The sequence below is a fragment of the Neoarius graeffei genome, chromosome 13 (assembly GCF_027579695.1).
Source record: "Neoarius graeffei isolate fNeoGra1 chromosome 13, fNeoGra1.pri, whole genome shotgun sequence".
Classification (NCBI taxonomy): Eukaryota; Metazoa; Chordata; class Actinopteri; order Siluriformes; family Ariidae; genus Neoarius; species Neoarius graeffei.
In genome coordinates this window covers 72,933,663-72,954,060 of record NC_083581.1, presented here as the reverse complement: position 1 = coordinate 72,954,060, position 20,398 = coordinate 72,933,663, and the positions used below count along the sequence as shown (strand labels likewise).

At 42.5% G+C, this 20,398-nt stretch overlaps 2 protein-coding genes across 9 annotated transcripts in view; both read right to left on the bottom strand.

The window, feature by feature from the left end:
* Window positions 1–20,398, bottom strand: part of huwe1 (HECT, UBA and WWE domain containing E3 ubiquitin protein ligase 1) — a 144,938-nt gene that overhangs the window by 97,968 nt on the left and 26,572 nt on the right. For 5 of the 8 annotated variants that reach the window (XM_060938489.1, XM_060938492.1, XM_060938494.1 and 2 more), the window contains exons 17-34: window positions 20,266–20,367; window positions 16,732–16,812; window positions 16,231–16,337; window positions 15,637–15,829; window positions 13,700–13,791; window positions 13,403–13,605; window positions 13,235–13,292; window positions 12,849–13,025; window positions 10,656–10,901; window positions 10,433–10,566; window positions 9,190–9,293; window positions 8,800–8,988; window positions 6,870–7,086; window positions 6,649–6,771; window positions 6,306–6,543; window positions 4,379–4,717; window positions 787–909; window positions 566–661 (exon numbers count right to left, since the gene is read on the bottom strand). In XM_060938489.1, the coding sequence (XP_060794472.1) occupies window positions 566–661; window positions 787–909; window positions 4,379–4,717; window positions 6,306–6,543; window positions 6,649–6,771; window positions 6,870–7,086; window positions 8,800–8,988; window positions 9,190–9,293; window positions 10,433–10,566; window positions 10,656–10,901; window positions 12,849–13,025; window positions 13,235–13,292; window positions 13,403–13,605; window positions 13,700–13,791; window positions 15,637–15,829; window positions 16,231–16,337; window positions 16,732–16,812; window positions 20,266–20,367 (2,822 nt within the window). The remainder of the gene's footprint in view (window positions 1–565; window positions 662–786; window positions 910–4,378; window positions 4,718–6,305; window positions 6,544–6,648; window positions 6,772–6,869; window positions 7,087–8,799; window positions 8,989–9,189; window positions 9,294–10,432; window positions 10,567–10,655; window positions 10,902–12,848; window positions 13,026–13,234; window positions 13,293–13,402; window positions 13,606–13,699; window positions 13,792–15,636; window positions 15,830–16,230; window positions 16,338–16,731; window positions 16,813–20,265; window positions 20,368–20,398) is intronic. The other 3 variants (XM_060938493.1, XM_060938496.1, XM_060938495.1) reach the window with 2 other exon arrangements.
* The window catches only part of zgc:153867 (uncharacterized protein LOC337226 homolog), a 339,132-nt gene continuing 335,578 nt past the window's right edge, over window positions 16,845–20,398 (bottom strand). The window contains exon 7 of the mRNA XM_060938501.1: window positions 16,845–16,855. The gene's annotated coding sequence lies outside the window, so the exon portion shown is untranslated. The remainder of the gene's footprint in view (window positions 16,856–20,398) is intronic.

Sequence of the window (20,398 nt, the reverse complement as noted above, 5' to 3'; positions counted from 1 at the left end):
AAAGCTTGAGAAATGGCTTTATAACCTTTTCCAGACAGATAGTAATTGAGATCTTTGTTTCTCATTTGTTCCTGAATTTCTTTGGATCGCAGCATGATGTCTAGCTTTTGAGGATCTTTTTTTTTTTGGTCTACTTCACTGTCAGGCGGGTCCAATTTAAGTGATTTCTTGATTGAGAACAGGTGTGGCAGTAATCAGGCCTGGGTGTGGCTAGAGAAATTGAACTCCGCTTTCCAAAGATGTGATAAACCACAGTTAATTTATGTTTTAAACGGGGGGGGGGGGGATCACTTTTTCACACAGGGTCATGTAGGTTTAAAACTGCATTTTGTGTTTACATGTGTTATCTTTAATATTTAAATTTGTTTGATGATCTGAAACATTTAAGTGTGACAAAAATGCAAAAAAATAAGAAATCGGGAAGGGGCAAACACTTTTTCACACCACTGTAGCTGTGGCTGCATGCTAAAAGCCGCATGTTGTACACAGTACAAATCATGTGCGCAGTATGCCATTTGAAACAAAGCTTTTGTGTGTGTGCACGCCTGCGTGTCCGTCTGCCCACCTCAGGAGAGTCTGAGCGTTGCTCCATGCTGACTTCCTGACCGAGAGACATGGCAATGGCCCTCATCATCTGGTCCTCTTCAGACATGGTGAATTCCTTCAGTGACGCAAGCCAAAGTGGCAAACCGTAAGCCGAAAACGTATGCGACCATACTTGTGTGTAGCAATAAACAAACTCATTTTTATTTTTTATTTAAAAAAAAACATGTCATGGTGTCTTACCCGAATGGCAGCACTGAGTAACGGTGGTGGATGGGTGAGGAGGTATTCTGTAGCTTGCTCCATGGTGGTGGTGTTAAGCAAAGCCTCCATAGCATGCTCTCTGGAGAAGCCCATGTCTATCAGCTATACAAAAAGGACAAATTATTTATTTTTTATGTATGTAGTTTTATGAACCGCACCAGGATTCCAACAGTTTAGAGCTAAACGAATCAGATTTCGGAATGTGGCTCCGTTAAAATAAGTAACTGGATTACCTCAAGTTTATGACTTCAATAATATTTCATAAATAATTTAGCTTCGAAACAGCACCAAAAATACATCGTAGCTCCTGTTAGAATCAGCAGTGTAGGTTCTAGCTAGTTTGGTGCAAATTTCAGTAAACAATTTTGATGTAAATTTTAAAAACACTGCTGGCTTCTTTTTTTTTTTAATGGAAAAGAGCAGCACATTATATGTGGTAGCAAAAGTGCTCAGAGAGTACAATATCCCCCGCTGGCAACTAGGCCATAATTGGTAAAATGCGACCAAATTGAACGAAATTGCAATATGCGGATTACCGACATACAGTGGTGCTTGAAAGTTTGTGAACCCTTTAGAATTTTCTATATTTCTGCATAAATATGACCTAAAACATCATCAGATTTTCACACAAGTCCTAAAAGTAGATAAAGAGAACCCAGTTAAACAAATGAGACAAAAATATTATACTTGGTCATTTATTTATTGAGGAAAATGATCCAATATTACAGATCTGAGAGTGGCAAAAGTATGTGAACCTCTAGGATTAGCAGTTAATCTGAAGGTGAAATTAGAGTCAGGTGTTTGTCATCCCATTGATTGAAATCAGGTGTGAGTGGGCACCCTGTTTTATTTAAAGAACAGGGATCTATTAAAGTCTGATCTTCACAACACATGCTTGTGGAAGTGTATCATGGCACGAACAAAGGAGATTTCTGAGGACCTCAGAAAAAGCGTTGTTGATGATCATCAGGCTGGAAAAGGTTACAAAACCATCTCTAAAGAGTTTGGACTCCACCAATCCACAGTCAGACAGATTGTGTACAAATGGAGGAAATTCAAGACCATTGTTACCCTCCCCAGGAGTGGTCGACCAACAAAGATCACTCCAAGAGCAAGGCGTGTAATAGTCGGCGAGGTTGCAAAGGACCCCAGGGTAACTTCTAAGCAATTGAAGGCCTCTCTCACATTGGCTAATGTTAATGTTCATGAGTCCACCATCAGGAGAACACTGAAAAACAAATGGCGTGCATGGCAGGGTTGCAAGGAGAAAGCCACTGCTCTCCAAAAACAACATTGCTGCTCATCTGCAGTTTGCTAAAGATCACATGGACAAGCCAGAAGGCTATTGGAAAAATGTTTTGGGGACGGATGAGACCAAAAGGGAACTTTTTGGTTTAAATGAGAAGCGTTATGTTTGGAGAAAGGAAAACACTGCATTCCAGCATAAGAACCTTATCCCATCTGTGAAACATGGTGGTGGTAGTATCATGGTTTGGGCCTGTTTTGCTGCATCTGGGCCAGGACGGCTTGCCATCATTGATGGAACAATGAATTCTGAATTATACCAGCGAATTCTAAAGGAAAATGTCAGGACATCTGTCCATGAACTGAATCTCAAGAGAAGGTGGGTCATGCAGCAAGACAACGACCCTAAGCACACAAGTCGTTCTACCAAAGAATGGTTAAAGAAGAATAAAGTTCATGTTTTGGAATGGCCAAGTCAAAGTCCTGACCTTAATCCAATGGAAATGTTGTGGAAGGACCTGAAGCGAGCAGTTCATGTGAGGAAACCCACCAACATCCCAGAGTTGAAGCTGTTCTGTACGGAGGAACGGGCTAAAATTCCTCCAAGCCGGTGTGCAGGACTGAGCAACAGTTACCGCAAACGTTTAGTTGCAGTTATTGCTGCACAAGGGGGTCACACCAGATACTGAAAGCAAAAGGTTCACATACTTTTGCCACTCACAGGTATGCAATATTTGCTCATTTTCCTCAATAAATAAATGACCAAGTATAATATTTCTGTCTCATTTGTTTAACTGGGTTCTCTTTATCTACTTTTAGGACTTGTGTGAAAATCTGATGTTTTAGGTCATATTTATGTAGAAAATTCTAAAGGGTTCACAAACTTTCAAGCACCCCTGTATGACAAAGAATCCTGTCAAGTTTCATGAATTTCTTCCAAAAATTGTGAGAGGAGTTGATTTCAGAAGGCAAGCACCCTTCCCAGGATGGACGGACAGACATCGCCACGACGTAATCCCCCTTCGGGCCGTTCAGCCAGCGGGGGATAAAAATTGTGAGGGAAGTTGATTTCAGAAAGCAAGCACACCTTGATGAAATTGCCAAAGTACAAGTTCGTTAATAATCAAGGGCATAACTCTGGTAAAATTTGCCCAAATTAAACAAAATTTCAATATGTGTATAACTGTCATATAACAAAGCCTTCTGCCAAGTTTGGTGAAATTCCTCCACAAATTACAAGAGGAGTTGATTTCAGAAGAACGTACACCCTCATGAAATTGTCAAAGTACAAGTTATTTAATCAAGGGTCACAACTCTGGGACAATTCTCACAAACGAAATTAAATCGCAATATGCGTATTACCGTCATATAACAAGGCCTTTTGCCAAGTTCCGTGAAATTCGTCCACACTGCAAAAAGTAAAATCTAACCAAGATTAAATATCTTAAATCAAGACAAAATATGCTTGCTATTTGTCTGCCAAGATAATTCTCCTTTCCAGGCAGGTTTTGTGTAAGAGTATTTCACTTACTTTAAGCATTTTCCCCTCAATTATCTTAATAAGGTATTATAAATTGTTATTGAGATTTTATTACTGGTTATGAGTAAGTTCTGTCTTAAAATGAGAATTACCATAATTTCATCGGTGTTCTATTAACCATGACAAGTTTGTCAAAGTCAGAATTTCTTATTTCAAGCATCTTATGCTCTCTTTTAATCTCTTAACACAAAACATAACTAAATGAAATGAATTGCTGCATTGTCAAACTGGCAACAAAAATAGGCTACATAATGGATTGGTTTGTTGGTTTGATTGTGATTTATTTGCCGGTCTCAGTTGGTATAAACACTTACTTAAACAGAGCACACCAAAACGCCCAGATGAAATAGTCAAACTGTTGGTTGGGGGACAAAATATCTAGCATGTTAAAATGAGTAGTACAACTTTACTTGTTTTTAGTATAAATACACTAGTTTTAAGACATCTGTGGGGTTTCTAAAGCTAGATATATTTACTTGTTTTTAAAAATCTTGCCAAGTCAAATTTTCTTGTTCTGTTGGCAGATAATTTTGCTTATTTTAAGTAAAATATTCTTAATTTTATTACTTTTTTTTCTTGTTTTCGTAAGCCGGGTTTTTGCAGTGCAAAAATTGAGAGAGGAGTTGATTTCAGAAGGTGAGTACCCTTCCCAGGACAGACAAACAGAAATCGCCACGACATAATCCCCCTTCGGACCTTTCGGCCAACGGGGGATTAAAAACTAAAAACAACTGCACCAGAGAGAGAGAGAGAGAGAAATTGTCAGCCGTGAAACGGAGCCATTACCTGTGTGAGTTGAGCCTGGTTAACCTGTGGTTCTCTGCGGGTTGCAGAACTGTTCCCATCATCTGCAGTGCTTCCAGCCGTGCTGGCACTACCTCCAGATCCAGAAGCACCTTCCCCCACTGCTCCAGTTCCTGGCCCTGCACTAGTTCCTCCAGCCCCAGAGCCTCCATCCTCATCAGTGCGAGAAGTGCCTTCCTTCTCCTTGGACAGACGCTCTTGAATGACTGGTTCACCACGTAGTATGTGGCAAAGGATGGCCAGCATGGACTCGGCCATGCGTCCGCCATACACCTTCAGTGGCTTGCGGTTCCACAAGCTGCGGATGCAGTTAAAGGCGGCCTGGATTTCCAAGAGTCAAACAATTAGCAGCATGTCGAAAAACAACTATTGTAGCACACTGCTATTACATTCGTTTTTACTGGCCCCATAACAGGTGCATGTATTTTGGTCAGTCCATTTTTGCCTCCCCCCAAAAAAAAAAAAAAAAAGTGTCTAAATGAAAACATTCAAATTTTCACCTACATAGAAAAACTGTCACAGATTACTAAAATACTGAACTGTCCAAACCTGTAGTTCTGAACAGTAAAAATAGCAAAATTGATGTATCGATCTGAAATGTGTCCCACCCCTAGTGTCACGTTCAGTCATTCACTACGTTCAGACTGCAACCTGAAACGACCCATATCCGATTTGTTGTGAAATCCGATTTTTTTGTTAGGCCGTTCACATTACCAATTATATGAGACTTGTATGCGATCTCCAATATGAACGGAAAACGACCCAAAAGTGTCCCGCATGCGCAAATTGACACGTAATAAGCACATCTACGTAATACGTAAACAAAAAAAAGCACACTCATGTTTAATGATTTCTTTTTTTGTTTGTTTGTTTAATTATCTGGTTAGTGTTAAAGTGTGAGGTCTCGTGTGTGTTTTTGTTTCTGAACTGAAATGAAAACGTGTAGCCTGGTAATGAGGGTTGACTCCTAAATGTCTCTCTAATTTCTATATAAGTGCACTACGTTACTAGGAAGTAATGGATTTTTAAACTCTATATAGTGCACTCGAGCTTCAGTAGGCAGTCATTTGGGATGCGGCCGCTGTATTACCAAACTCTTAATTCAGGCTTAATAATTTGCACATATTTATTTCGTCATATTAATAAAAACTTTTTCTACATTTTTATAAATATTTATTTAGATTGTTTATAGCCAGCTGAATTCTGCAACTTCTCTCAGCGCTGGCTCAAGGTGCAGAAACACCAGTGCAGTTTGCTATGGAGATGAGGCGAGACCTGGCGATGTGGTTTTTGTGGCGGCGGCGGAACTCGCACAATAATCTGATTAATGTGGGCAGCAGACTAATGAGACCGAAGGTGTCAAATTACTGGAAATTTCCAGAACAATCTTGTAATACAGGATGGTTTAAGTTATAAATCAGTTATAGAAACTGTTTTATTTAATCAGGCTAACAGATCAACATCCAGGTCCCTACCAAATCCACCATTAGCTTGATCAATTCTATAAAAGTCTACTTAAATTCTGAAAACTGTACAAATGATGTTGTTTTCCACCAAAGAGGCGGGATTAGCCAACGCAGAATAGTGACGTTTGTCTCTTGTTGATGACGTGTAGGTCGCATGAATGCGACCTGTCCGGTCAGACTGCAGTCGCATGTGAAAATATCGGATACGCATCGGATTTAGGACCACATATCCAAGCAGCCTGGGTCGCATGTGAAAAAATCGGATCTGTGTCGTTCAGATTGTCAATAACAAATCGGATACAGGTCACACATGGGCAAAAAAATCGGATATGGGTCGTTTCAGGGTGCAGTCTGAACGTAGTCATTGTGCGTTTATTCATCCCAAGTACACAAACCATCAGCAAAAAAATTCATTGAAACTTTCTTCAAAAAGGTATTCTCACTTTCTGGGTGACGATGAGGAAACGAAGGGCGCTGAACTGTGGCGCGGTTGTCGTTGTTCCAGGCACCTTGGCAGGCAGAGAGTGAGGAGAGTCCAGCACTGTACTGGGGTTCACCATCTTCTCCACTAGCATTAGCCAGGCATCTAAAAACTCCCCAGTCCCATCAGGTAGTTCAGGATGCTCCAACCCCTCAGACACTGGCACTTTACCTCCCATGGACAACGCCCAGTTAAATGTCCTGAGCGACCGAGCACACAGACACAGGAAATAGGGGTTGGAGAAATTATAATGATGCCCGAGTGCCATATCAGGTTTAGGAATAGCAAAACACGTCTCCACTCACTCAAACAGAGCATCATGGCCTCCAGAGCAGAAGAACTTCTGCAGCATCAGGTGGTAGGGGTACTTCCTCTCATCAAATAGCATGGGTGAAGTGAAGCCAACAGAACAAATGAAGAACGTCAGCCTGAACAGAACCAGACATGTCAGTGCATTTACAGGCATATGAATACAAAAAGACACATACATAGCTGGAGACAAAAGGAGATTGATGAGGGACTGTACCTAAAGCGAGGGGTGGGCGTATACGGAGGGGGCTGCCAGCTCAGGCCCTTGGTGAGCAGCTTGGTAAGTGAGGAAGCAGTTGAACGAGCAGCTGGCGTTGGGGCAGTGCCCGTGTTTGTCGTGTGGTGGGAGCGACGCTGACGGACAGGTGAGCCCACGCAAAGCTTCACCAGCAAACCAAACAGTTCAGCCAGAGCCCTTCCTAAACGAGATGATGCTGCAGAAGAGAAGAAGTGTGTTTGAGCAAGGCATTGTATTCATGGCTGTCAAATTCATTAAACAAACGTATTCTAATTTTTAAACAATTTAGCACCTGAAAGTTAACCTATAATTTTACCACCACCAGACAGCCTGACGCTAACCACAACACTTCGTATCACAGGAAACATACGAGACATAAACTGCTGTTTTACGAGGAAAAGAAAATCGTGCGGAATCGACTTTACCACCATCGTAAACTCGAATGATTCAGACTCATTTTTGTTTATCCACAGTAATATATACACTACCGTTCAAAAGTTTGGGGTCACCCAGACAATTTTGTGTTTTCCATGAAAAGTCACACTTTTATTTACCACCATAAGTTGTAAAATGAATAGAAAATATAGTCGAGACATTTTTCTGGCCATTTTGAGCATTTAATCGACCCCACAAATGTGATGCTCCAGAAACTCAATCTGCTCAAAGGAAGGTCAGTTTTATAGCTTCTCTAAAGAGCTCAACTGTTTTCAGCTGTGCTAACATGATTGTACAAGGGTTTTCTAATCATCCATTAGCCTTCTGAGGCAATGAGCAAACACATTGTACCATTAGAACACTGGAGTGAGAGTTGCTGGAAATGGGCCTCTATACACCTATGGAGATATTGCACCAAAAACCAGACATTTGCAGCTAGAATAGTCATTTACCACATTAGCAATGTATAGAGTGGATTTCTGATTAGTTTAAAGTGATCGTCATTGAAAAGAACAGTGCTTTTCTTTCAAAATAAGGACATTTCAAAGTGACCCCAAACTTTTGAACGGTAGTGTATGTTATTTCCTAGCTGGGAGGTCCGTATGGTGAAATACCATGACCGAGGTCTTGAAAGTACTGAGCGAGGCCCTCTGGGTCGAGGTCAGTATTCAAGGCCGAGGTCACGGTATTTCACCATACGGACCGACCGTTGGTAAATAATACTTTTTTTTTTTTCTTTACCAAATTCTAACAGAAAACGAGAGCGCCCGAAAGGGAAAACCGAGCCGAGCCGCCATTTTGAATCCTCATTCACGGCTGTAATGCAAATGGCTTCCTCCTCGGTATACAAGTGCACTTCCATGGCAGGGAAAAAAAAAAAAAAAAAAAAACAACTACATTGTGCCGCCTATGTAGTCCCCTATTTATACAAAATTGAGTCATTCAGGATTCAGCCATGTTTTTGCTCGGCGTTAGCAAGTTACAGGTTTTTAGCTTTCTCCTGAAATGTTTTCCTTTATTTCTTCTTCGTCAGGGTAGTAAAACTCGCTTTCACTGTGAACACTGTCGTTATCGCTATCCATGCTGTAAAATTAAATGCTATTCTCCTGAGAAATGCTGGCAAAAATTTATAAGATTTTTGATAATCTTATTAAAAAAATAATTTTTTTTAAAATGTTGACAAAAAAATGCTACCATGTTTGTTGTTGTGAACGAGCAAGTCACCAGAGGTCTGTAACCAGGGTATGTACCGTAGGATACAGACCCACTCGCCAGCCAATCAGAGCGCAGGATTTGATGGAAACCGAACCACGAAAAAAAAAATTATTTCTGTTCTTTTTATTTCTGTTCAGAGATAACATCCATCATTTGACCTGTCTTTGTGCATTTCTTTCTCTTGACACACCAGGCAAAATACACTGCCAAATAAAGCCACACAGAAAACAAACAATCTGAGCTTGATTCAGGGACTGACCAGACAGCAGAGGTTTGATCTGCTTGATGCGCGTTGCCATGGCAGGAGTGAGTTTGGACTTGGCTTTCGGGTCAGTGGTTGTGGGCTCATCCGTCTCCATCGGCGCGAGGGAGTCTCCATCCAGACCCATGCCTTCCAGCAGCCCCTGTGCGGAGGGGTCCACTCCCACAGACAGAGCCTCCGCCTCAGCTAGAGCAAACGCCAGCAGAGAGAATTCAGTCGAGCATGAAGAAACAAGGCTCTCACAATGGCAAGTTAAAAACACAGGAACGAAAGCATGCGACAAAGGATGCACTGGAGATTCAAGGTGGAGAAAAAGAAGGATGGACAGATAAGCAGGTTTGTAGGGAAGGATTTATGCCGAATCACCATGGGCAAGTGTTTTTTTACCGGTTCTCCGGCCTCCGCTGATCGTCGCACTGCTGGAGGGTTTTTCTTCTTTAGGCACCAGTTTCTGCATGTCAGCCTGGCCAAATTCACAGCCAGGAGGGAGACTGCACAAAAACAAAAGCAACTCAATACTTCAAGCCCAGCCATCTCTGCCCTGGAACAAAGGCCATGATTCATGGACAAGATCGTACATCAAGGACCCCAAACGTAGGCTGGCACAGTGAGTCCGTTTTCTCATTAAATACTAAAGTCGGTGGGAATATTTAGCCAAATAACTGAGCCCAAGCCTCACACGAGTGGATCCTCCCAAACATTTCTTTTTCTGTACATTCTGAGATACAAAGTCAAAAGATGTTTAAAAAAGGGGACACATACCCCTTTTCCACCAAATCAGCTCCAGGGCTGGTTCGGGGCCAGTGCTGGTTCACAACTCGTTCAACTTGCGAGTCAGCTGAGAACCAGTTTGCTTTTCCATAGCTCACGGTGCTAAGGGAAGTCATGTCATTACGTCGCTGTATACGTCAGTTACGTCGCTACGTTTGCATAAACCTTGGCGTGAATATCAAAGCAAAAACAACACAGAAGAAGCAGCAGCAGCAGCAACAATGCAGCTGCTGCTTCTTGTCGCTTAAAAATGGCGATCTTTCGCGGTCTTGTTATTGTTGTTGGTCTTAACAACTCCGCCCGCCCGCTGACGTAAGCGGTTCTTTCCTCTGGCCCAGCAGAGAGTTGGTGCTAGCCTGGAACCGGTTTTTCTGGCCCCAGAGCCAGTTCCTTGTCAGTGGAAACAGAAAACCCGGTTCCAAACTAAGCACTGGCCCCAAACCAGCCTGGGAACTGCTTTGGTGGAAAAGGGGCAACACTGGGGCATCTACCTAAAGCATTAGAAGGAGGTTGTTAAGCGATGACTGGGGGACCAAGAAAATTAGTCACAGCTTAGAATCAGTCAAACCATTATTAAATTATTGTAGGAGTTTGAAGGAAATAAAGATCATGAGTAAAGGAGTCTTTCAATTTTCCTCACGGTCTGAAAACTAGGCATCACGTGTTCATCTAGCACGACGAATCTAACCAATTTGCACTGAATCAGTGTTCCAGAAGCCATTTTGTCATTTGAGTATCCGGATACAGGTTCACCTGTTTTAAAAGTCTATGGCTTCGGTTTACATTCACAGTTTCAGCCACAAGAGGGCCGATGGCAGGAGGCTTGCGGAGTGTAAGCCGAGTGGAGTGCAGCGCTGACCTGTTGGGTGTGCAGAGGGACAGCAGCACCGTGCTCTCCCACACCAGCGAGCAATAGAGCTGGCTCAACTTATTGAGTACGCTCAGCCCCAGCTGAGAGCCCCACTGGTTCACGGAGATCGCTCGGATCTCACTCTGAGAGGAGGAAAAAGAGACAGATAGCGTTAATGAATCCTTTGAATTATTTTTTTTTTTTGTCATCACTGTCACGCCGCAAACTTTACCTGCCCAACTCTGCACGTGTGGACGAACATAAGGATGTATGCATGTGCGGCCGTGAGTGCATGCAGCAGAGGTGTAGCGCGGGCAGATAGCGTGGCATCAGTGACATGGCCGGCGTTGGCAAGTTCTCTCAGAAGAACCGAGCCACCTGGCTCCTCGATGGGCCGATGAAGCGGCTCCAGGGCCGACAGGATGCTGTCCAACTGGCAGAGCCCTTCCTGCAAAACCTTTGGCTCGTGGGATAAGGTCTGAGCCAGGAACACAGAGAGTTTTACAGTCACAAAATTTGATTTATGGAAGACATTTTAAGGAGTTATGATTTTTTTTTTTTTAAGTACCCAGAGCACATGATCTGAAATCATTAATCTACGTGAAATATTTTTATACAATGTTCTTGCCCTTTGTTCATAAGGGGGAAAAAAAAAAACCCCACGCCTTTTCAATATCTTTTCCAGACTAATTTTTTTTTTAAAACCTTCCAAGCTTCATGTTCAGTTTACTTTTAAAAGGTCAGCAACTGTATTATGAACGGGGAAAAACATGAATCCCATCACTAATACAGCTTCCTTAATGCATGAGGGAGGGAACGTCTAAAGATAGACTTTAGTTTGTCTTGACTTTATATTACTGTGAAAACTATTTGAACTTCACACATTTCTTTTAGGGGCGGCACGGTGGTGTAGTGGTTAGCGCTGTCGCCTCACAGCAAGAAGGTCCGGGTTCAAGCCCCGTGGCCGGCGAGGGCCTTTCTGTGCGGAGTTTGCATGTTCTCCCCATGTCCGCGTGGGTTTCCTCCGGGTGCTCCGGTTTCCCCCACAGTCCAAAGACATGCAGGTTAGGTTAACTGGTGACTCTAAATTGACCGTAGGTGTGAATGTGAGTGTGAATAGTTGTCTGTGTCTATGTGTCAGCCCTGTGATGACCTGGCGACTTGTCCAGGGTGTACCCCGCCTTTCGCCCGTAGTCAGCTGGGATAGGCTCCAGCTTGCCTCCGACCCTGTAGAACAGGATAAAGCGGCTACAGATAATGAGATGAGATGAGACATTTCTTTTAAATTTCCTACTTTTACAACCCTGTAATGTTTAACAAACTAAAGCCTAGGTCACAACCGGACGTACGATTTTTTGGCCGTGCGATTTCTGGCGTTTCCCAAATCGCTGCGTTTTTTTTTTGTTTGTGGAGAAAGACGCATGTTGGCCGCAAGTTTGTCTTACAACCTGAAAAAAAAAAACGCAAGTGCCCGTAAAGTTTGTTTGACATGACAAAGAACCTCTGCGGCCGGTCTACGGCTCGAAAATCAGCATGTCACACGCGCGCCCTCCGTGCGTTTCTTGCACGTAGACCAGCCGTAAAGGCCAATTTATGCTGACAACCCAGTCCTCGCAGACGGCGTCACAGATAGCGTCTGCGTAGCCCCCCCACCTTCGCAGACACTCTGTGCGCGCCTCCCAAAAATTGTGACCACCGCAGAAGCCTCGCAGACAAGAGGGCTCCGATTGGTCCACTCTACATCCGCTGTACACGCACTTCCGCTTCCCTACTTTCCCGTTTTGGTTTGTTTTCACGACCGCCATTTTTAAAAACACGAGCGAAGATGGAGCAGCACGAAGAGCGGTTGATCGAGGAAGTACGTACATCCATAGACATAGGATGTCTACGCGTACATCTATACGACTCCAGTTCCAGTCATTATAAGTAACCGGAGGATAAACACTCCACTAACCACACCCACCAACTACTCCTAGCGACTTCGCGCCCCCTTGCGTTGTGGCGGTGAATAACATCACGCACGCCTATTACTCCCCGCTCAACGATAAATTACAACTGTCTGCGAAAAGCTATCTGCGAAAGCCTCGTCGCAAGAGCATGCAGAGGCCTTAAGAGCACGTACGGCCGGTTGTGACCGAGGCTTAAGAACAAGATCAAATCACTACATCATCTCCTTTATTAAACAAGACACAGGATCTATTAATACGCATGATTTCTTAAGCTTTAATTCTCGTTACATAGATTGACATTTAATTCAAAGGCCAACTCGATAGAATCCGAAAAATCAGCAAACCAAGACGAGTTAACGATTCACGAAATCACGTTTGAATTTAAGGATACTGTCACAAGTCTCACGCCAACAACAATTAACACCTAGGCATTGTAAAAATGTATTCTAGTAAATATTATGCACTGATTATCTCACCAAAATAGATTTGCATACGCCAGCCACAGCCTGGCATGCAGCAGACGTGGGGAAGTCTATAGGAAGGTTAGGAAGCCCCAAGATTGACACCAGGGGTAGAAGGCCTTTCTGGTTCACAAACTCCTGACAGTGGTCATCTGTTGTGTTGTTACTCAAAATGGACTCCACGAACTTCATCTTGATGTAAGAAAAAGAGAACAGAAAACGCAAAATCATCCTCTCGAGCCAGTGAAGGTGTTCTTTCGCAAACGTCTTTCGATGAACAGTCGGTTCTCGTCCGTGTACTTGCAAAGTGAACATGCTGATTTAATATGCAACGAATAATAAAACTAGGAACAGGCTCGATGTTGAGCAGCAATTTCACTATTCGCTGACTCCGCACTTACCACATTGAGAATGTAATCCATAAGAGGAATGGGAATCCGCTCTTCCGTGCCAACCACTCTGTGAAAACACAATCCGGTTTATTCGCAAGCCCCTGCACACGCCATGAATCGACGTTTCTCTCCAAATACACTTGCAGTCAAACCAGTCATTAACTTAAGAACACTAACTGCCTGTTGCTTTCTGGTTCCCCTTGCTGTTGGGTGAATGTGTGGAGAGCCTCTTCCTCCTCCTCATCTTCACTGGAGGCTTCTTCTGCTGCGTGGTTTGAGCGAGCTGGAGGTACTGTAACCGTCCCGTCAGCTTTCTGGATGGAGGGCTTCTGACAGATGTACTCGGGAGCTCTGCCCAAGTTGCAGATCTCCTCCAGCAACTGACGATCAGAAGGCATTACATGTAAACAATGGCATAAGAACGACAAACAAACAAACAAACAAACAACCCTTCTGAATCATTAGCCGCTCTACCTTGATGATAGCTGTGGTGGCATCAGTTTTCAGTGTGGGTTGATGTCTCATGAGCTCATCCACGGCACTGCCCAAGTTAGAGGCAGTATCCCCTGAAAAACACACACGGACACCTTCATACCTCACTTTCACATCAGACAACTGTCTGTCTTCACACTACATTTCCCCCCCCCTTACTCCAGCTTGGTCTTACTTTACTTGCTAAAATGTACAAATACACAGAAAATTACTTTGGCAGATCAGGTTAGGCCATTATTAAAAAATGTTCTGTTTCCGGTCCACCGGCCGGGCGAGTGCCGTTTGTGCGGCTGAATTTTTTTTTTTTTAACGCCGGTTTTTCGACATTTTTTTCAGGTTCGTAAATCTAAAATCGAACTTGATATTTCCGCATTCCCAGGGCTTTCCACTAAGGCTCATACTAGCCAGCCATGACAAATAAGTAGCCAGCCGGGGGGGAGTAAACACAAAATAAACTCCTGTGCACGCAGTTCCCAGGATTAAATGTATTTTCCACAGACCATTTATTTATTCACTTTACTCAAATACAAAGTAAAATGGCAGTAAATCTTCTTTCTTTTCTTGCGTATTGCATCGTGAGGCGTTCCTGGCTTGTAAATCTCTTATTTTCGGTGCACGACACATTCACGCAGCTGAGCATGCTATGAATTAACAACGACAACGGTCTGCAGTGGGGCGACACAATTACACACTCAGCAAACATTTCTCCATTTGTGTATGAAAATACACTCCAACCACTCAATTTGGGTTCATTTACAACCAACGGTGTCTTTTGATGCCAGCACGTAATTGAACGAGAGAAGACTGGTTTACCGGAGACAAAATAAGCGTCATCTCTGCTTCTGTTCCCTCCGACACACTACTGCCTCCGCCGAGCGCGCGCTCTGAACTGAATCAGCTCTGCGCATGCGCCGTGAGGCACAAAAAAACGGCAGCCACCATGAAGGAAGGAGATCCGGAGTTTTCAAACATTTGCTCAAGTGTGAAATCGCAAAATGGTATTCTAGCGAACAACAAAATAGTAAAGATTCAGAAAAACAAATCATTCAGTGATCATTTTAATAGTGTAATTTCATCCGAACTAGGCCTAACGCTCGATTTAGAACTACAAAAAGTCCGTGTGTCGGACATTTTAAGTACCTTTGTAAAAGTTTTGCAAATGTTGCAGTCAGCATTTAAAATGCTAACAAAGTTTTTGTACAAGTTTCAGTTGATTAAACTGTCATATTTTATTAAATGTGTCTGCTTTTGTAATAAAAAAAGTACTGAAAGAAAATCCATCCATTTAAAAAAAAAAAAAAAATCCCTCCCTCCCGAAAATTTTTTTGCTCACCCGGTGGACAGGAAACTGATTTTTTTTTTTTTTTTAAAGGATGGCCTTAAAAAAAAAAAAAAAAAAAGGAGCAAAACCATGCGGAACTATAAAAAGTGGAGACTTTTGTACAATATAATAAACCCACACACCCAAAAAAAAAAAAGTCAGCACAACTTGCTATTGATTACTTGTTGAGAAGAGTTACTGCCACCGAGTAACATAAAATGCTCTGCCAGTCACTGACAGACGTTGCCGACTTTATTTTTCCCAACTGAAAAATAAAAGGTTTCAGCGTCTCACTGAGTCACCAACATCACTTCTGATTAAATTCAGTTCAACTTTCTTGCCTCATTCAGACCTTCAACAAAAGGTCTCGAGATCCTTCATCGCTGTAAATCGTAACGGCCATTAAAAACAGCCAACGTCGGAATACTGTGCCGTTCTGCTGCCAGTTAATTTGTTGATTAACTTCTCTTACAAAAGTACAACAAAATTTCTATCTGCATTCCTGTTTGATTTGTCCAAGTTTGTTAAAATCTCACTCTTATTTGACTAATAAACGCTGAGCTCAATCGTCTCAAAGCTCTCCTGCTGCGTCACTCACCCAGTGGGTCAGAGCTGCGGCGGCGTCGCATGGCCGGCAGATAGTCGGGCGACAGTAAAACCTTGAACAGACGCTCGAAGGGCTGGCACTGGACGAATGAGTGCAGGCCACGGGCGTTTAGGCACAGAGCACTGAAGACATTGGGCAAGGAACCCAGCACCTCTCGGGTGGCAGGGACCTGCAGAGACAGAAACTGTGAGAGAGAGAATCGGAGAGAAAAAAAAAAGCAGAGTAGGGGAGGAACATGAGAGAGAGGATCGTGGGAAGATGCCAGAAACAAGACCGTCCAACAGGTGTGGTGCGAGAGCTGCCGGAATGCGAGGTTTGGGGAAGTTAATTAGAAAGAGCTGGCAAAGAAAGAGTGAACGAGACCGTGAACACAACAAACAAAAGGCTGGGAGTGGGTGGTGAGACAAGATGTCCGTTCGCCCAAGGCTCGCTAACAGAGACGCTGTTATACTCAAACGTGGAGAACGGAGGAAACATGTGGGTTAAACAGAACACAATAGAGGAAAAGAAAAGAAAGTAAGGAAGGGAGGAGGAAGCAGAATATGAGAGAGGGAAAGGAGGGGGGGATTGATATGGCAGACTCACATCTTTGATGAGCAATGCATGTAGCATGACATCCGTTAGGCCGTTGTCCTGCAGGGAGGAGAGGAGAGACGGTTCCTGGAACACGAATACTGTCACCACCTCCGTCGCTGAGACAGAATGAGAAGATTGCTTTCAGTATATATTTAAAAAAAAAAAAAATTCGTTCTCGTCATCAAACCAAAAAAAATTGAGTTTCAGCCTCAGTCTGATGGGAGGTCAGAATCAAGTGAATCATTCGCCTGTGTGCCTTTTTTTTTTTAAACTCATCTCAATCTTACACAGTCTGACCTCAAAAACTTTCTGGTTAATAAGCAGATACAGTAATCTGATTAATAAGTTAAAAAAATACACACAAACATGAACAGGTAAAGCTGTGGAGTTTAAATTTTACTACACTGTCCGTCACCGCCCACTCTAATCTGTTCAAAGTGCTTGAAAGCTGCTGTGAACAGACAATAACAGCTTGAGAAAACCACAGGTCCGCTTGCACTGTGTGCTCACCCAGGAGGAAGAGTGAAGGGCCATAATACTCGGCATTACTGATGATGTGCTTCAGCGAGGTAGGCAGGGACCCATCCATCACTGTCGAGACAAGACGTGATGTTAGTTATTCAGAGCACAAGTTAATATGACACAGATACACCCAAGTCAGCACAACAGCAGTTAAAGGAGTGTTTTCACACTTGCCTTTTTTTTTTTTTTTAAAAACTCCGAGCACATTTTACATGCAAGCCTGCAAGAAATGTGCAGCATCATGCACTTAAAAAAAAAAAAAAAAAAACTAAACTAAGTTCTGTGTCAAGACAGAACAAAAAGTGCTTGAAGAGCACAAAATCCTCCGCTGGCAACGAGGTCATAACTCTGGTAAAATGTGACCGAATTGAACGAAATTGCAATTGGCGCATTAGAGCAATTCCAGCGTTATGGACGTGACACTTGAACTCAAAATGGCAACAAATGACCCAGTGCATGTTTTATTGTCTCCCAGTATTTAAACAGGTGTTGCATATTTTAAGGCTGTACCATACTGGAGAAGTGATAGAACAAGAACAATTCCCATAGTACATCTAGGGCATGCCAGAAAACGCCAATAAAAGATGCGTTATGGATGTGACAGAAAAAGTATCACTTTTCTTGGGTGACTGTACATTTTTATCAAACTCTGTGAAATTGTAAACCTAATGTCGAAATGGAGAGATCCGTTTGATAGAGGGGTCCAAGGTGAATATTAAAAAATCTTTGTTTAAAATATTTTGTATTTCATGCAGAGTTTCGGAAGGAAAAGTCAGCGTTATGGATGTGACGAAATTCCGTTATGGATGTGACGCGTCTGAAATGGACATGGCATATGTTTAGAAAATCAGCAATTTAACCACCATAACCCTTTGAAAAACTCTCTAAATATCAGCTAAAACTATCAAAGTTCTTAAATAACATTTAGGATGGCTATTGTTTTGCTGTTTTGTGGATTTTAGCATACATTTCTGTGGCTTGTGGCAATAATATAGAATTGTACATGATCAAAGTTGATTTTAGCTTGGGGTTTACATTATAAGAAAGAAAGACTGACAGTGACATTAGGTTGGTTACAAATTGGTTCAACTTATTCACATCTGTAAAATACAGGCCTAGGTGAGATCTCTGGGAGTGGTTTTGATGTATTACATGTTGCTTTATTTTTGCATGGTGAGGTTGACATTTACATGGAATTGCCCATTACCGACATATCACAAAGAATCCTGTCAAGTTTCTTGAAATTCCTCCAAAAATTGCGAGAGGAGGAGTTGATTTCAGGTGGTGAGTAGCCTTCCCGGGACAGACGGACATCGACATGACAATCTTCCTTCGGGCCGTTCGGCCAGCGGGGGGTAAAAATTCTGAGAGAAGTTGATTTCAGAAAGCAAGCACACCTTGATGAAATTGCCAAAGTTTGTTAATAATCAAGGGCATAACTCTGGGAAAATTTGCAAAAAATTTCAATACGAGTATAACAGTCCTATAACAAAGCCTTTTACCGGTACCAAGTTTGGTGAAATTCCTCCACAAACCGTAAGAGGAGCTGATTTCAGAACATCAGACACCCTCATGTACTTTGACAATTTCAAGTTATTTGAATCAAGGGTCAAAACTGGTAAAATTTTCACAAACGAAATTAAATCGCAATCTGCATATTACCGTCAGATAACTTCAAGAAATTCGTCCAAAGATCGTGAGAGGAGTTGATGTCAGAAGGTGAGCACACCTCTGTGAAGTTGTGAAAGTAGGCCGTAACTCTGGTAAAGCCTCGGTCACAACCAGCCGTACGTGCTCCTACGGCCGGTCTACGTGCAAAAAACGCAAGAAACACACGGAGGGCGCGCGTGTGACGTGCTGATTTTCGAGCCGTAGACTGGCCGCAGAGGTTCTTTGTCATGTCAAACAAACTCCACGGGCGCTTACGGTTTTTTTCAGGTTGCAAGACAAACTTACGGCCAACGTGCGTCTTTCTCCACAAAAAAAAAAAAAAAACGCAGCAATTTGGGAAACGCCAAAAATCACACGGCCGGGGTGTCGTGGCTCAGGTGGCTAAGGCGCCATACCATAAATCCGGGGACCCGGGTTCGATTCCGACCCGAGGTAATTTCCCGATCCCTCCCCGTCTCTCTCTCTCTCCCGATTATTTCCTGTCCTGTCTCTACACTGTCCTATCCAATAAAGGTGAAAAAGCCCAAAAAATATCTTTAAAAAAAAAAAAAAAAAAAAATCGCACGGCCAAAAAAAAAATCGTACGTCCGGTTGTGACCTAGGCTTAAAACGTGACCAAATTGAACAAAATAATATATGCGTACCACTGGCATATAACAAGGCCTTTTGCCAAGTTTTGTGAAATTCATCCAAAAATTGTGAGAGGAGTTGATTTCAGAAAGAAAAAACACTCATGAAATTGTCAAAGTATAAATTTTGTTAATCAAGGGCTGTAATTCTGGGAAAACGTGACCAAATTTAACAAATTTGCAATATGCGTATTAACGACTTGTAACAAAGAATCATGCTAAGTTTCATGAAATTCCTCCAATAATGGTGAGATAAGTCCCCCCCCCAAAAAAAAGCGAACACCCTTCCCAGGACGGACAGATATTTGAGAGTGAATGTAAGGAGACTGTTTTCATTCAAAAAATTTTTAATTACAATGTAATACCATGGCCTAAAGGTTAGAGAAGCAGCTTTGGGACCAAAAGGTCACCGGTTTGATTGCCCGGACCAACAGGAATGGCTGAACTGTCCTTGAGCAAGGCAGCTAACCGCCAACTGCTCAGCGGACAACTCCGGCTATGTTGTACGTCTCTCTGGATATGAGCGTCTGCTAAATGCCCGTAATATAACGTTAAGAAATATATATTTTGGGACATTCACAGGTATAAGACGTGATGCCTCACTAAGTGTGACTGAATACAGGTCACGTCACACAAGCAGCTCAATTTCTCTTGTTTTCCAACCTTTAAAGCTGCAGCATGGTCAAACCACCTCATCATCGCCCAGGTTAAACCAATCGATCATTATTATCGATAATGACACATTTAATCTAGATCGCAAACCAGGTTAGTTAGTTAGCCAATACTGTAATCTTAAAATAAAAGTGGAAGTGTCTCATGAGGAGTTTTACCGCCCCCCTTCATTTTTCATATTAGTACAATATATAAATTAAAAAAAAAAAACCCACACACACACTCCGGCCAGCACTTTGTGCGTTTAAAAAATAAAAAAGGCAAGTCTGAAAGCACCCTGATAATCACTTACTTTACTCTGAAAACAGTCAAATCACAAATCTTTAAGCAAATCAGGAACAAAATGTCATAGTGCACCATCAAGAGCAATGGTGGCTCACATGCACAACTTTTCTTAATAACCGGAAGCTGCTTCATAAAAAAAAAAAAAAAATGTACCAGCCAGACAAAAGCATCTAAATGTAAAACATATTAATTTAAATAAATAAACTGAAAATGGTCTTTCCTTGCACATGGCATTTCTTCCATGGCATACCAAAGATTCTCTTACCATGACGGATGCCATCGGAAAAGGCCGGGTCCTGAATGGCTTTCTTCAAGAAGTTCAGCATGGATTTGAGCAGCGCTGCCCTCTGAGGGATGCACTGCACACCTGGAACATGGTAAAGCAAAGCCTGTTACTT